Source organism: Phalangium opilio, unplaced genomic scaffold (assembly GCF_054372755.1).
Source record: "Phalangium opilio isolate 3A_F unplaced genomic scaffold, DU_Popi_V2 ptg000014l_1, whole genome shotgun sequence".
NCBI classification, from domain to species: Eukaryota; Metazoa; Arthropoda; class Arachnida; order Opiliones; family Phalangiidae; genus Phalangium; species Phalangium opilio.
The window spans coordinates 4,758,175-4,774,402 of record NW_028324149.1 but is presented as its reverse complement, the minus strand read 5'-3'; the positions used below and the strand labels follow the sequence as shown (position 1 = coordinate 4,774,402).

Genomic DNA, 16,228 nt, shown 5'->3' with positions numbered 1-16,228 from the left:
TATTCGCTTTGCTTCGCAGACCTCTTGTATTCTGGTAGTATATATCTATCTGCTTAAAACAAATGTTATTGACTTGCGCAAAAAGAGATGTCATAGAAATGAGCAAATCAGATTCCATAGACCTGTGCACAAACAGAGGTCGTAGACCTGTGAACAAACAGAAGTCGTAGACCTGTGAACAAACAGAAGTCGTAGACCTGTGCACAAACAGAAGTCGTAGACTTGTGCAAATAAAGATTTTTCACTTGGACACATAAAGATTCTTCAGACCTGTGTGTTCACATAAAGATTATTCATACTTGTGTGCACATAAAGATTCTTCAGACTTGTTTGCACATTATGACTCTTCAGACTTGTGTGCACATAAAGATTCTTCAGACTTGTGTGCACATAAAGATTCTTCAGACTTGTGTGCACATAAAGATTCTTCAGACTTGTGTGCACATAAATATACCATAGACCCATGAACAAAAAATTCCATAGACCTGTGCACAGAAGATTCCATACTCCTATACTCAAAAGGATTCCATGCAGATTTGCACAAAACCATTCCGTAGACCTGTGTAAAACAATATTCCATAGGCCTGTGTAAAACAATATTCCATAGGCCTGTGTAAAACAATATTCCAGAGGCCTGTGTAAAACAATATTCCAGAGGCCTGTGTAAAACAATATTCCAGAGGCCTGTGTAAAACAATATTCCATAGGCCTGTGCACGAAATTATTGCATAGGCCTATGCACAAAGAGATTTTATACTCCTTTGCACAAAAATGTTCTGTAGGTCTGCGCTTAAACAGATTCCGTAGACTTGTACACAAACAGATGTTATAGTTTAGACTCTTGTAAAAATTTAATTACCTATAATTGGTAATTATCTTTAATTGGAAATTTTGTTTAATTAAGTTTAATCTGTACTTCGCAACTAAATTAGTTGGGCGCGCAATAGTTATAATGACAATTAAGCTAGCTAATTGCCCTACCAATTTGATTATCCGCAGTAAAACGACGTAAGTCCTAGAATGACTTTCTTTATTACTTAACCCTAGCGAAAAGGTCTTAAGTTCCACAGTTTAAAGGTAAACCACTTAATTCGGAGCAGGTACTTAAAACTATTAAAAACAATACTTAAACTTTGTTTTTCTTAATGAAACAAAAATTGGTGCCCACTTTAAAAATGGGGCTTTCATTTAAGACCGTTTTCAAATCTATCAAACGTATAGTTATTTTTGTAAGGGTAGTTACAAAATGGGTAAGTTTGGAAAATTTCCCATGTTATTTCTATGGAGATTCTCTAGTTTTTCGCCAAAATCTGTGATTAATTTTATGGAAATGAAAACCACCCTTAGCAACTTTATGCTTTATAAAATAAACTATTAGGTGGATCATCTTGAAATTTTTACCACATATTAAGGGCCCGGATTTAAGTTCAGTAGAAAAATTTCGAAACAATAAACTTAAGACGAAAAAGTTATAACCAATCCAAAAACCTTCCTTATACATTAAAGCCGTCATCAGGCCATAGCACAAAACTATTCCATAACCATTTGAACAGAAATATTCCCTAGACCTGCGCACAAAATATTTCATAAAGCTGTGCTGTGCACAAAAAGATTCCATTGACCTATGCACAAAATATTCTATTGGCTTTTGTATAAACATGTGACATAGACCTGTGTACAAAAATATTCCATGGACCTGTGCACAAAAACATGCCTTGGACCTGTTCAGAAACATTCCATACCCCTATATGCTCAAAAAAATTCCACACCCATTTGCACAAACATTTTCCGTAGACCCGTGCACAAACAGATGCCGTAGACTAGCGCATAAACAGATTCCATAGATTTGCGCACAAATATATTACGTAGACTCGTGCACAAATAGATTCCACAGACTTTTACACAAACAGAAGTCACACGGTTTTGCACAGTCCGATGTTATAGACTTGTGCACAAACAGATGTCATATGCTTGTGTAAAAAACTAATTTCATAGACTTCCTCAAAAAGAGATGTCATCGACATTTGCACAAGAGATTCCGTAGACTTGTGCACATAAAGATTCTTCAGACTTGTGCACAAACATATTTTGTAGACCTGTACACACAGATACCATAGACTTGTGCACAAACATATTTTGTAGACCTGTACACACAGATACCATAGACTTGTGCAAAAATAGATGTCAAATATTTGTGCAAAAACACATACCTTAGACTTTTGCACAAACTGATGCCATAGACTTGTGCACAATCATATGTCCTAGACCGGTGTACAAAACATTCTATAGATTTGTGCACAAACATGAGTGATATACCTGTACACAAAAATATTCCACGGACTTCTGCACAAAAACATTCCATATGCCTGTACACAAAAATAATCCATGGACCTCTGCACAAAAACATTCCATATCCCTATGCTCAAAAATGTTCCTTACCCATTTGCACAAAAATATCACGTTCACCTGTGCACAAAAATATCACGTACACCTGTGCACAAAAATATTCGGTATCCATTTTCACAAAAATATTCCGTACACCTGTGCACAAAAATATTCCAAATCCATTTTCACCATAATATTCCATACACCTATGCACAAAAATATTCCGTACACCTGTGAACAAAAACAGTTCGTACACCTGTGCATAAAAATATTCCGTACACCAATGCATAAAAATATTTCGTACACTTGTGCACAAATAGAATCACAGGCTTGTGCACAAAGAAATGTCGCAGACTCGCGCAAAAAGAGATATTATAGACATGTGCACATCAAATTCCATGCACAAACATTTTCAATGCCCCTATGCTCAAACAGATTTCAAACTTCTATGCTCAAAAAGATTCCATACCCATTTGCACAAAAATAATACGTAGACCCGTGCTCAAAAATATTCCGTAGACCTTAGCTCAGACAGAAGTCACTCGCGTGTGCACAAACAGATGTCATAGACTTGTGAATAAACAGATGTTATAGACTTGTGCACAAAGAGATGTTATAGACTTGTTCACACACAGGTGTTATAGACTTGTTCACAAGCAGGTGTTATAGAATTGATCACAAACAGGTGTTATAGACTTGTTCACAAACAGATGATTTAGACTTGTGCACAAACAGATGCTTTAGACTTGTGCACAAACAGATGCTTTAGACTTGTGCACAAACAGATGCTTTAGACTTGTGCACAAACAGATGGAATAGACTTGTGCACAAACAGATGGAATAGACTTGTGCACAAACAGATGTTTTAGTCTTGTGTACAAACAGATGTTTTAGACTTGTGCACAAACAGATGTTTTAGACTTGTGCACAAACAGATGTTTTAGGCTTGTGTACAAACAGATGTTTTAGACTTGAGCATAAACAAATGTTATTGACTTGCGCAAAAAGAGATGTCATAGAAATGAGCAAATCAGATTCCATAGACCTGTGCACAAACAGAGGTCGTAGACCTGTGAACAAACAGAAGTCGTAGACCTGTGCACAAACAGAAGTCGTAGACTTGTGCAAATAAAGATTTTTCACTTGGACACATAAAGATTCTTCAGACTTGTGTGTTCACATAAAGATTATTCATACTTGTGTGCACATAAAGATTCTTCAGACTTGTTTGCACATTATGACTCTTCAGACTTGTGTGCACATAAAGATTCTTCAGACTTGTGTGCACATAAAGATTCTTCAGACTTGTGTGCACATAAAGATTCTTCAGACTTGTGTGCACATAAAGATTCTTCAGACTTGTGTGCACATAAATATACCATAGACCCATGAACTAAAAATTCCATAGACCTGTGCACAGAAGATTCCATACTCCTATACTCAAAAGGATTCCATGCAGATTTGCACAAAAACATTCCGTAGACCTGTGTAAAACAATATTCCATAGGCCTGTGTAAAACAATATTCCATATGCCTGTGTAAAACAATATTCCAGAGGCCTGTGTAAAACAATATTCCATAGGCCTGTGCACGAAATTATTGCATAGGCCTATGCACAAAGAGATTTTATACTCCTTTGCACAAAAATGTTCTGTAGGTCTGCGCTTAAACAGATTCCGTAGACTTGTACACAAACAGATGTTATAGTTTAGACTCGTGTAAAAATTTAATTACCTATAATTGGTAATTATCTTTAATTGGAAATTTTGTTTAATTAAGTTTAATCTGTACTTCGCAACTAAATTAGTTGGGCGCGCAATAGTTATAATGACAATTAAGCTAGCTAATTGCCCTACCAATTTGATTATCCGCAGTAAAACGACGTAAGTCCTAGAATGACTTTCTTTATTACTTAACCCTAGCAAAAAGGTCTAAGTTCCACAGTTTAAAGGTAAACCACTTAATTCGGAGCAGGTACTTAAAACTATTAAAAACAATACTTAAACTTTGTTTTTCTTAATGAAACAAAAATTGGCGCCCACTTTAAAAATGGGGCTTTCATTTAAGACCGTTTTCAAATCTATCAAACGTATAGTTATTTTTGTAAGGGTAGTTACAAAATGGGTAAGTGTGGAAAATTTCCCATGTTATTTCTATGGAGATTCTCTAGTTTTTCGCCAAAATCTGTGATTAATTTTATGGAAATGAAAACCACCCTTAGCAACTTTATGCTTTATAAAATAAACTATTAGGTGGATCATCTTGAAATTTTTACCACATATTAAGGGCCCGGATTTAAGTTCAGTAGAAAAATTTCGAAACAATAAACTTAAGACGAAAAAAGTTATAACCAATCCAAAGACCTTCCTTATACATTAAAGCCGTCATCAGGCCTTATCTAAGGGAGCTACCGCTCCCTTAGAATTAAGTGCACAACCACAGTCCCTTTTAAAAATGTAAAACTAAGTTCTTAAAGGCTTTTATGAGTATTATTTTGAACTTTTAAATTCTCGCGTTTAACTTATTATGTACCTCGAACTTAAAATCTAACGGGAGAGTATTGTCATATTCACATGTAAACTATTCCATACAAGATGTAGATGGCGCTAGTCTCACTAATCAAAGGCTAGAGCCTACCTCCCGACGGGAAAACACTCTCGCTCTCTCCTCGGCTCTGGACGGTAACGTAAACGCGTTGCTCCCATCCTGTACTATGTAATAACCACCGCCTCCTATATTAAATCCAAGCCCGTTCGCCGTCCCAAAAAATTTTCCAGAAGTGGATTTTTAATTCGCCGGTCTCTACCGCTAGAGGCGCGATTTTACCGTCACGGCGCGACGTAAGAGATTTTGAAAACGACCGTTATTTTCCTCTTTTTGAATTGGTTAATTCCTGTCTATGCTATAGATTGGAGATCTTTGATATTTCAGATGAAATAAATAAATAAAAACTGCTAAAAGAATTAAACATGTTCCTATATTTAAGTTTTCCATTTCAAATTTTAGTTTACTTTGTTTAATTTTCTTCGCTTAATGAGGGAACTTATTCACTTTAAAGTTAAACCACCGTTGTTAAACTACAGTTTTCAAATTCAAGGGTGAAATTGTACACAATTAGTTCAGCGCAGTATGTAATAACATTCAATTGTTTATCTTTGTTTTCCTAGATTATCCTGTATTTAGATATAATTTATTAATCAATAATCCTATAATTTACTAATCAATAATCCTATAATTTACTAATCAATAATCCTATAATTTACTAATCAATAATCCTATAATTTACTAATCAATAATCCTATAATTTACTAATCAATAATCGTATAATATACTAATCAATAATCCTATAATTTACTGATCAATAATCCTATAATTTACTAATCAATAATCCAATAATTTACTAATCCATAATCCTATAATTTACTAATCAAAAATCCTATAATTTACTAATCAAAAATCCTATAATTTTCTAATCCATAATCCTATAATTTACTAATCAATAATCCTAAAATTTCCCTAATCACTTTCCTATAATTCATATGATTTTAATATTTAAATCCTATTTCCTCCCTTAATTTGCATCTCAAATTCCAATTTTTCCTATTCAATTTCAAGATTTTCCCCTACTATGTACTTAATTTAATCTTGGATTATTTCAAATTAATCATGATATGAGAAATATAATCAAATACTTATATCACTTTAGTCAAGGTTGTCCAACTAGTCGAAGAAAATGTATTGTGCGAACAAAACCATTATTTCGAATCTCGGATAAATCCCGCCACCTATTGGGATAAAATGCCATTCCTATACAACATAAAGTCCCCCCTAAAAATTTCACCGTGCACGGGCTTGGATTACATATAGGAGGCGGTGGTAATAACCAACCTTCATTAAACGTAGAATAAATCTTAAGTGTATAATTATCCCGACTAATTATTTACCCCGGATTTGAACACTACAGTATGTCTTCAGACAAGCCAAGAGCGAGAGATGAAAAAGCTTTCTCTACCCATAGTTTATACTTTTGTCGAATATCTGCAGACGCTGATGGGTCAGGTGCTGTTTCTGTCTTGTTTACAATATCCCAAAGACCTCGATCCCTCAAGACCATCTCCATTTCAAACCGCCAATTGACACAATTGGTTGACTTTAGTTTCGTAATCTGTCCCATGAGTGAGGTGCTACTGCCGTCCGCCATCTTTGTTTTTGTTTACTACGCACTAATGTTGACCGTACCTTAAGCCTTTGCCTTCCAACGTTATTGCGTTTTTAAAGTCGTACATTGGTAACCACGCTCTGCTACCACATTGTTGGATGATCGAGTTAACGCAATAAAACAATGGCTTAGTTAATTAAATTAATGCAAAAACGTTTATTAGGAACAACAATAATACTGTTAAGAAAGACTGTATTGTACATCACCGTTAGGGTTACCGGTACACACGCGAGTGAGACTGGGTGAGATAAAATACAGGCATGACAATGTGACGTCATTAATTTTGACGTATAAAGCTCCCCCTATGGGTAGTGACCCTTTGACCTATGTTAAAGTTTAGGCTATATTCTAACAAAAACGTATACTTACAATCCGCGACCTTGGCTCAAATACCTAAGCAGTCGACAGGGTCACGGGGTTGAACTTTGTTTATTTTACGGTAATATAAGTGCCCCCAAGCGTATAACCACGGCGAACTAAATTGGTTAAAAAAATATTCTCGCTACGCGACACGCATGGGCCTAGTTCATCTCGGAGGCTCCACTCTAACCCAACTAAAATATGGAATAAGTTACCTTTCGAACATCATTATTTCGATTGCTTCCATTCCTGGTCTCACCCTAAACATTGATAACGTTCAAAGGGCAGAACATACAAGATGTCATAATCCGGTGAACAGCGTTAAAATTCTTATCATATCGAAGGGATTATAGTACATAAATCCCATTGATTTGAAATCCGTCACTCCTCAAATTTCAAAAATACTTTGGCACATTTCGGCTGAATGGGATTTCCATCCAATGAGAATTCTGCTAAATAGGATTACAGAAACGAAGGCAAGAGTAGAATATATTATTTTTGCCTTATAGAGATGGCAGATTTCATAGTGAAAACCTGTTGAATATAATTCGATTTGCCCTATAAATCGCGCATGTATACGACAGAAAGTTAATCGAAAATATTAGTGTTCACTCTTATTAGTGTTTCACTTTATTGTTAATTCTGTTTGCGTTAAATAATAATCCTGTTAAGGGAAGAGTGAAGTGGAAAATCAAGTGAGTTTTTATCGATTCCTCCACCAATTATAAGACCATTCTGCATAGTGAAACATACTGAAAATATCTCAGAATGATTTTAAAATTCAAATTAGGCTCAGATTTTATGGATAATTTGAGATAAGGACCTCCGACCAATCGCGTAACGCCCTGCCTTTTTGTTAATAAAATTCTCGTGGCACGCTCCATGCCGAATAAAAAAAGCGCGGGATTGGATTAAAGTTATACTCGCGATGTGACAATCGTGGCGCGAGATGTAGAGTGTGCAAAAGAAATTTTGTTAAGAGAAAGGCAGGGCGTTACGCGATTGGTCAGAGGTCCTTTTTTCAAATTATCCATAAAATCTGTACCTAATTTGAATTTTAAAATCATTCGGAGACTATATTTCCTGGATGTTTCAGTATGCAGAATGATCTTTTAATTAGTAGAAGAATCGATAAAAAATCACTTGATTTTCCTCTTCACCCTCCCTTTAAAGAGCTATGCGTTTCTTACTAGTCTTTTTAATGGATACAGTTACGAGTTGGTATTGTCGAAAGAACGAAGTTTCGGATTCAAGAAACGCGGCAAATGGTTTGGAGTCGTAGGAATGCTTCAAAGAAAAGTAAAGATGAATTTTATACATCTCACACACAAACCCCAAACCTTTAATTTATTATGTACAAACTTGTCACTGTCGCTCACATATTACATTATTTATGGAAAGTTATATTTCACAAAAAAATAAAATTCTTAAAATTATTTAACCTTGCTGTATAGTTATTCCAAATTCTCAAAGGTTATTTTAGGGCATTTATTTCAAAGAAAAATAGTTTTAAAAACTTGACAAATTAAGAATCTTTATTGTTAATTAAAAGTGGCTTTGGGTTGACAACACATTTTAACCATTGCTATATTTCGTGCCTTTGTGTCATCATAAAAGAGACGAGCTCAGACCTGATAGGCCTAAACGTGACCCCTGGTGAAATCTTATCGGATTTTAACGAAATTTGTCTTAATTTAAAGAGAAAATTACCCTCTACCTCCATAATTTAGGAAGTTAACTTCAGCATGACGCTTCAGAACAGCTTCCCAAGAAGTCTGGTGGTGGATTTTGTCCATCCAGATGTCAACGACAAAGCCACCTTCGTTTTGCGCGCTCCGCTTGAATTGCCAAGAGCCTTGGCACTAATTAAACCATTTAGCTTGGAAGTAAGTACACCAGTAAAGGCGCTCGAAATATCATAGGACGGACGCTGACAAAAAGGGACTAGTGCGTGGTAAGCTTTAGTGATCCAAAAGAAAATTTAGTCCTAAAGAGACCTAATAAAGAAGTACTTTTTCCACTGGAAAATTAAAGGTGAACTTAAAAGAGTACATCTCATCTCAGACCACTTAACCCATAGACAGGCAAAACCATGTTAAACCCACGTTAACAAATGGCAATGCGTAGCACGCGCCCTCACGCGTCTGCCGACCGCAATTTGTTGCCAATATCCCGTAAAGAAAAATTTGTCTCTAATGGTTCGGGATATATTTTAGTCAAGGCTTAATGTTAAACAGACTTTATAAACAATACCAGAGTGATATTTACAAAAACTAACTTGATAGATCGTTTATGAATCTTTAATGAGAGAGAGGCTAAAATAAATAAATAATGAAATTCAAACTTTTATAATTTAGTCAGATTTTCTCCCCATATCGGTGACTGGAGATCTCCACTCCTCAAAAAACAAAATGGCGCGAATTTTACTATGGTTTGGTGAAAAACGTCCAACATCCGCCGCCACAGCGCTAGTGTCTGTCTTTGCTCTAAGCAAACCTAGCTCCCTATTCAGTTGCCTGTCCATGGGTTAGGTTGTCTGATATCTCATTTACCCAAGTCCATCTTTAAACAGTAATTTGAAAATTTTTAGTAACTTTTTTGTACCAGAAAATTAACTGATCCTTATTTACCTCTTAAACAAAATGCATTAAACAGTACTAAGAAATTCGAACGTTCCAAGATGTATTAAATTACTAATCTCCTGTTGCTCGTGCCGTGATTTCCTTGCCGCCACCGCGTCTAGTTTTCCCAAGGATGATGGGGGGAGGGGGATGATCCGAAATCTGAGATAAATGTAAGTGCACTGGGGATGATCCGAAATCTGAGATAAATGTAAGTGCACTAAGTGTGGCACGACTCAGTTTGGGTGGGACGCCAAAAATGCAGGAGGAATAGTCGGACTCAATTGTAATTGGCTCAGAAGGGCTACAGAAGAACCAATTACAATTGAGTCCGAATATTCCTCCCCTATTTTTGGCGTTCCACCCAATGTTAGCCGTTCCACAGTTAGCGCACCTGCTTCTCTAAGATTTCGCATCCAACCCCCATCATCTTTGGTTCTCCTATCCCTATAGCGTTTAAAAGATCAAGGCTAAACAAATTTCTTTATTGTAACTTTGCTAGGTATGGATTTGCATTCTGTGCCTGTTTCCCGCTATGGCCATTTTCTTGAAGTTGCTGGCGGTGCGATTTTTTGTCGATTTGAAGGCCTCGAATAACAGGTTTTTTTGGTCGTTCGGTGACGCTCTTTGGTACGAATTCGGCGCCCTCGTTGACACCGGAACCGAACCACCCAGGCGATTGGAGCGCAGTTCCATGAAAGTCGGCTTGATTGGTTGGCTCATCTTTTCCATGATCGCCTACGCTTCCTTTTCGGGTCAATTAAGTAAGAAGCAAAATGTCTCTCATATATATCGCTATATTAATTTGTAGATGTAATTCGGTTTGCACTCGTACTCGCGATTTTCATGGACGAGTTAACCCTAGATGTTCGAAAATAAATCGTTGTCTCAAGCCTGGTTTTCACTGCCGAATATTTAACGTAACATTAAAAAATAATCGGCAAAATTTTGCGGAAAATTCCTTAAAAAAAGGCGGCAAAACGTTTTCACTAAAACTTGCAATATCATAAGTACCATAATTACCCCTGATAAGTAAAACACGCCCGTTGGTCTAATGTAACCAGCATGTTCATCTGAACCCTATACAAGTTAAGTATAAGCGACGCCGTGCGGCCTTTTTTGTCCCAACTTTTTAGCCAATGGGAAACGTTTCTAAGGGTGCTCTAACTTCCCAGAAGTCTGACTTAGAATCTCGGTAAATGGATAGTGCTCATTCATAGATTCTGGGTCAGAATTCTGAGTAAGTAAAAATTAAGGTTTCGTCTGCTACACGTATGGACACAGGCCACAGAAGCCCAAGCTACAAATATCGTAAGTGTAATTGATGAATTAGTACCGTTATCCATCATTGTTTAATATATGTCGCAACAAAAATGTTTTAAGTTACAACCCTAAACCTATACTCGCGCGCTTAAAGGTCGCCATTACTCCAACACTGGTCCGTGGCCTACAAGATATCTGTAGGGGAGGTCTGAATATGAGCCTCCGCGGACGATTTACAGTTTCAAATGACTACAAGAGGCCGCCTCCATCGTTTTTTTGGGTGAAAATGCCCGTTACATTGGTCCTATGGGCGTGTTGTACTTATCAGGGGTAATTATGGTTGTTATGGTAATATCATGAAAGTGGGCAAGCTCGTGGAGACCAAGTCTTACCAGTTATGTTGAAAACACACCAATAGCAACCTATCGATTTTTTTAGAATTTATTGTCTTTGTAAAAACGTTAATTTTTATCATATAAATAAGGATTAAGCCAAAGTCCTTTAACAAATCGTTAACTATACATTTTTAGAAATTTAACTCGACCACACAAACGCCTTCAATTAAAAAAATGGCGTCGAAAATAAACCTCTCGCGAGGTGATCAAAACCAAGCCTATGACGTCCCGCATTCGTCGATTTCTATTGGACACCGCTTTCCTTTAAGCAAAAGTTTATTAGGTAAGTAAGTAAAAATTTGAGGAAAAATAGAAAACCAATTCCGTGCTTGCCGCCCAAAAAACGCGAAATTTTGCGGCAAGTTACCGGTTTTTCCTGCGTATTGGGCCAGTGAAAACCAGGCTTTAGAAGCGAGGGGTTAGTTACTTGAATTATCAGGTGTACAAAACCGCAGAAATCGATTACTTGATTTCTAGAATTCTTAGAAAATCATCAGTAATCAAAATCATTCTTGTGGGTAATCAAAGGTAATCAGAAATCTCCGATAATCACTGGAAATCACATGAAATCATGAGAAAATCGGAAATAATCACATGATTTACTTACAATCTTTCGTAGTCACCTCGGAAATCACACATTTCGTGAACTAATCACGCATAATCAATCGAGGAATTCGGTAATTCCAAAATAAAAATCGTAACCAGTTCAGATAGAAATAATTACTGAATTCATCGTAATTCACGAAGAATCCAGTGCACTCTTAAAATCAAAGGTGTGATTTAGCACCTTTTGTCTTAATTTTGACGGGTCCAAAAACAGCACCATTAATGTGGTTAAATAACGCCTCTGAAAGCTTTAAATGGCCCATTTTCAACACTTTGCGTCTTAAAAATATTTCCCCCGACACATTTATTACACCTTTTAAAGCTTAATCTTACACCTTTTAATTACCATATTTTTAAAATATCTTCTTAAAGTGTCTGTATGTTCTTCTAATATTCTTCAAAAGGCGTAAATTTTTTCTTGAAGTGAGAAATAGTGCAGAAAAGGTGTGATTTAGCACCTTTCGTCTTAATTTAATGTTGTTAAACAACACCTCTGAAAGTGTTAAATGGACCATTTTTAGCACTGCATCTTAAAAATATTTCCCACTGACACATTTATTACACCTCATTGAGATATTTCTTACACCTTTTAAAACAATATTTTTAAAAATTGTTCTTTAAGTGCTTGTACTTTGTATGTTCTTCCAAAATTCTTCAAATGGCCTGAATTTGAACTACCGAAGTGGGAAATAATGCAGAAAAGGCGTGTAATATTGTAAGGAAGGCTGTATTACACAACGTGATTTTAATACAGTTTGACACCTTTACCACATCGTGCTACTCTCAATAAAAATGCTATATATACTTTTCACTGTACACACACAATATTTTAGTGTTTTTACCAACTATAAAAGTAGTTTTTATGGGTTCACATTTCACACAGACAGAAACCAAAATTGGGAGTTCTCAATCGAAAACACTCCCGCAATTTAGGCGGTTTCGGAAAGTGGTAAATAGTCTCAAAAGACTTCACTTAACGAAAGTGTTCATGGCTAAAATTTCTCTGTTAATAACAGAGTTGCAACGTGCCACATTATCTAACGATTTGAAGTCTTATCTAAATATAAGAGAAAGGTGAAATTAGCCATAATCCATATCATATCCGTTGTTATTATTGTAACATGATGTTTAAAAAGAAAAATTTATATTTAAATTATGGTAAATAAACATGTTCCAGTAAATTGTTGAGATATTTATGGATTTTTAATGAAAGGTTTGTCTGTAGTTCAAATTTACATCCGCAGAATCACGAAATTTTAGTGCAGAAGAAACTTTGTTATTATATGGGTTTTCTAAACTATTAATTCAACCGATAACCAATACGCAGAGTGTGGGCGTTGTGAGCACTTAACGATAAATTAGCCTTGTTTGATTGAATTAAAAATGTTAAACCCGGGACGCAATGCGTCAAAACAATTAATGATTATAGAACTTTAATTATGGGTAATGTCAAATAAGGTGGACTTCGAAACTCTTCATTAGATATTAAGCTGAAAGGATTTAAACACACTAATTTGAACAATGGGTGTCGAAAATAAGAATGGAAATTGTTCAACAGAGGTGCAGTTTAACACCTTTTCAACTCGTCTTTCGTACTAAAAGATAATTGTTACTCATTTATTTGTGTTGTGCAATTCCTTACAGGATGTGTCTCAGCACCTTGGCGAGCTTAAAATAACACTTTTACTACTCAACCAAACTTAAACTCTTCTAAGAAGCGAAAATTGGAAGATTTGGATAGGAAAATGTCAGAAGTTTTGAAAGAAACAACTTCTAGCTTATCCAATCTCGTTAACAAGCAAGGGCCTAAAGATGATATTTTTCACTTCTTTATCTCAAGTATGGGAAGGTTTCGCAAATTAAATGCTAAAAATCAAAGAGAATTCAGATTAAAAACGGAAAATTTATTCTATGAATTGGAGGAAGAACAAGACAAATGAGAAATAAAAACATTTTCATTTTAAGCGTTTGTCTGAGATTAATTGTATATTTAATTAAGTGGGGTAAATTGTGAGTTATAACCTAGTGCTAGACGTGTTATTTTACAATAATTATCAATTATTTTTTAGCTTTCAATGCCTTTTTAAACTTTAAAGTAGTTTTCGAACAATTTTTAGCTTAAAGTGTTAGTGACATAATTTTCGTCATCCTCAAACTTAAAATGCGAAAAAAATCCTTGAAAAATCTAGTTTATTATGATATGTTTACTTTTTTATTTGGTTTCGTAGCAATTTATTAAATTGCAATCAAAGTTTTGTGTTTGGAAAAGGCCTAGTTGAGATTTTCTTTCGTTTGATGACGTAGTAAGGAGAAATTTTCACTCTAGATGTCGCTCACGTGACGCGCCTGTTAGTGTCGCTGCGCCGCGTTAAGCCTAATTTATTCAGATTCGCGCGCGCGCCGCATTAGTAGACTCGGGAGTCTCGCGCTTGGCTTTTCCGCGAGATGCCGTGAGTGACGTATCAAGGAGAAAAACCCGCCAAAAATCTTCTCCGCAAATTTGCCGTTTTCCCCCAAATTTCAAGATTTCAAAGTGCTTTTTCTGTGTTTTCCCTCATAATTAAATATTTTTCAAGCATATTTTTGGAATCAGAAGAGTTTAAACTCTCAAAAAAGTAAGGTTTTCTTTAGATTTGAGATAATTTTTAAATCACGTCGCTATTCCTTTAATTTTGGGTTTAAAAATTTTGGTCATTCATCGGAGATTTTTTTTCCATCTGATTTTATTTTTATTTAACACGGGAAAATACAGGCTACAACCGAGGTGTTGACGTTTCTTCTAAAATAATTATCACACTATTTTTAGTCTTTAATCTCTTATTTAATTTGGCTTTTTAAATAAATACGTAAAATTTAATTTGGCTTTTTAAATAAATACGTAAATAAATACGTAAAATACACTGTTTAAACTTAACAGCGGAGGACATAGTTTTCTTGCCATGAAACTTTGCCTTCATACCGCAAATAATTTGCAAGAGTATTTCTGTGAACACCTGCAGTTACTCCGCTACGATTCGCATGTCCCATATCAAAATCCTGCAAAGCTTCATTTTGTGAACATATAACCCTCCATCTGCCGTTATTCTGATCTTCTTCACTTTGGTCAGTGTAATCAGCTAGTTTCTTGTGGTTATACTGAGTTACATAGTTTGGATCATCCTTTTTTCTTTTCAATTCTTCAGTAATTAAGAAATTGTGAAGGCAAACACATGCTTTAACAATGCTATCTACATTTTCGGGTTTTCCTTTAATGGGTTTGCGGAAAATTCGCCACCTCGAAGCCATTATACCAAAAGTATTTTCAATTACCCTTCGAGCTCTGCTGAGACGGTAATTAAATATTCTCTTTTCCAATGTTAGCTTGTTACCAGGATAGGGTCTCATCATATTTCTCAACAACGGAAACGCTTCATCTCCCACATAAAAGTACGGAAATGACAGATTCGAATTAGGCAAGTCTTTGTTTTCTGGCAGCGGTAATTTTCCACTCTTTAGCTTGCAACCGAAGTGTGATGTAGAAAATATACCTCCATCACTTTGGCTACCATAAGCGCCAATGTCAACCATTTGGTAGCGATATTCACCATCACAGACAGCGAGTAATACTGTACTAAATGAACCCTTATAATTGTGATATTTTGATCCAGATTTTGGTGGGCACTCTATTAACACGTGCTTCCCATCTACTGCCCCTACGCAATGAGGAAGGTTCCACCGTTCTTCAAACACCTTCGCAACAATTTCAAATTCTTCAGGGCTTGATGACATATTTAGATATAAAGGCTGTAAAGTTTTCCACAACGCTTCGCAGGTATCCTTTACAATGTTACTAACGGCTGTTTTAGATATTCTGTATGCAAAACTCAGAGATGTTTGCATATCACCAGACGCTAAAAATCTAAAATCAAAGGTTTAATTAATAACAAATAATATTGTAATAAAAATAATTTCTTTCACTAGGTTCTCCTGATAACCAAGTTCGCGTCTTTTTTTAAATATACTTCTAACCCAAAACGATCTCTCATAACCCATGTAGCGTTGAACTCGATAATTCATATAAAATAGTATGAAATTAACTATGCTTACATGCGCATTTAAAATCAAATCTGTCTCGCCGTCCATTAATGTTTACCCTTGGGCCTCGTCAGAAATTCTAGAAAGAGTCTAAATCAGCCAGCCCATTCTGCGCAAGCGCGAGAGAGGGCCACGATTTCCGTACGTACTTCCGCTTTACGAATATTGCGCGGGAGCTACGCTAAGTGAAAACGCTTTAACACTGGGCGACAACGTAAAAAAAAAATTTGACGTTTGACGTCCAGCTGGAAAGTGGTTTTTTTCGGTCAAGTGAAAACCATGCTTTAGGTGCGGTTGAACGCAAA

At 35.8% G+C, this 16,228-nt stretch overlaps 1 protein-coding gene across 5 annotated transcripts; it reads left to right on the top strand.

The window, feature by feature from the left end:
• Positions 1 to 6,290: 6,290 nt before the first annotated feature.
• LOC149705289 (uncharacterized) lies at positions 6,291 to 13,813 on the top strand. 5 transcript variants are annotated; one of them, XR_016381586.1, is made up of 4 exons: positions 6,291 to 8,263; positions 8,695 to 8,850; positions 10,088 to 11,526; positions 13,494 to 13,813. XR_016381586.1 is itself a non-coding variant. In XM_089865615.1 (4 exons), the coding sequence occupies exons 1-4, from the start codon at positions 8,249 to 8,251 to the stop codon at positions 13,520 to 13,522; spliced, it is 462 nt and encodes a 153-aa protein (XP_089721741.1). In that variant the 5' UTR covers positions 6,291 to 8,248; the 3' UTR covers positions 13,523 to 13,813. The 5 variants fall into 5 exon arrangements, 4 of the variants coding, with proteins under 4 accessions (XP_089721741.1, XP_089721739.1, XP_089721740.1 ...); XM_089865615.1 differs by having other exon boundaries at positions 10,088 to 10,349; XM_089865613.1 differs by lacking the exon at positions 13,494 to 13,813 and having other exon boundaries at positions 6,291 to 7,659; positions 8,176 to 8,263; positions 10,088 to 12,906.
• Positions 13,814 to 16,228: the final 2,415 nt, after the last annotated feature.

Bases quoted from the DNA above. Each gene is read 5' to 3' on its own strand.
- LOC149705289 (XM_089865613.1), top strand. The intron at 8,851-10,087 runs GTAAGTACACCA...TAACTTTGCTAG, and splicing joins TTAAACCATTTAGCTTGGAA to GTATGGATTTGCATTCTGTG.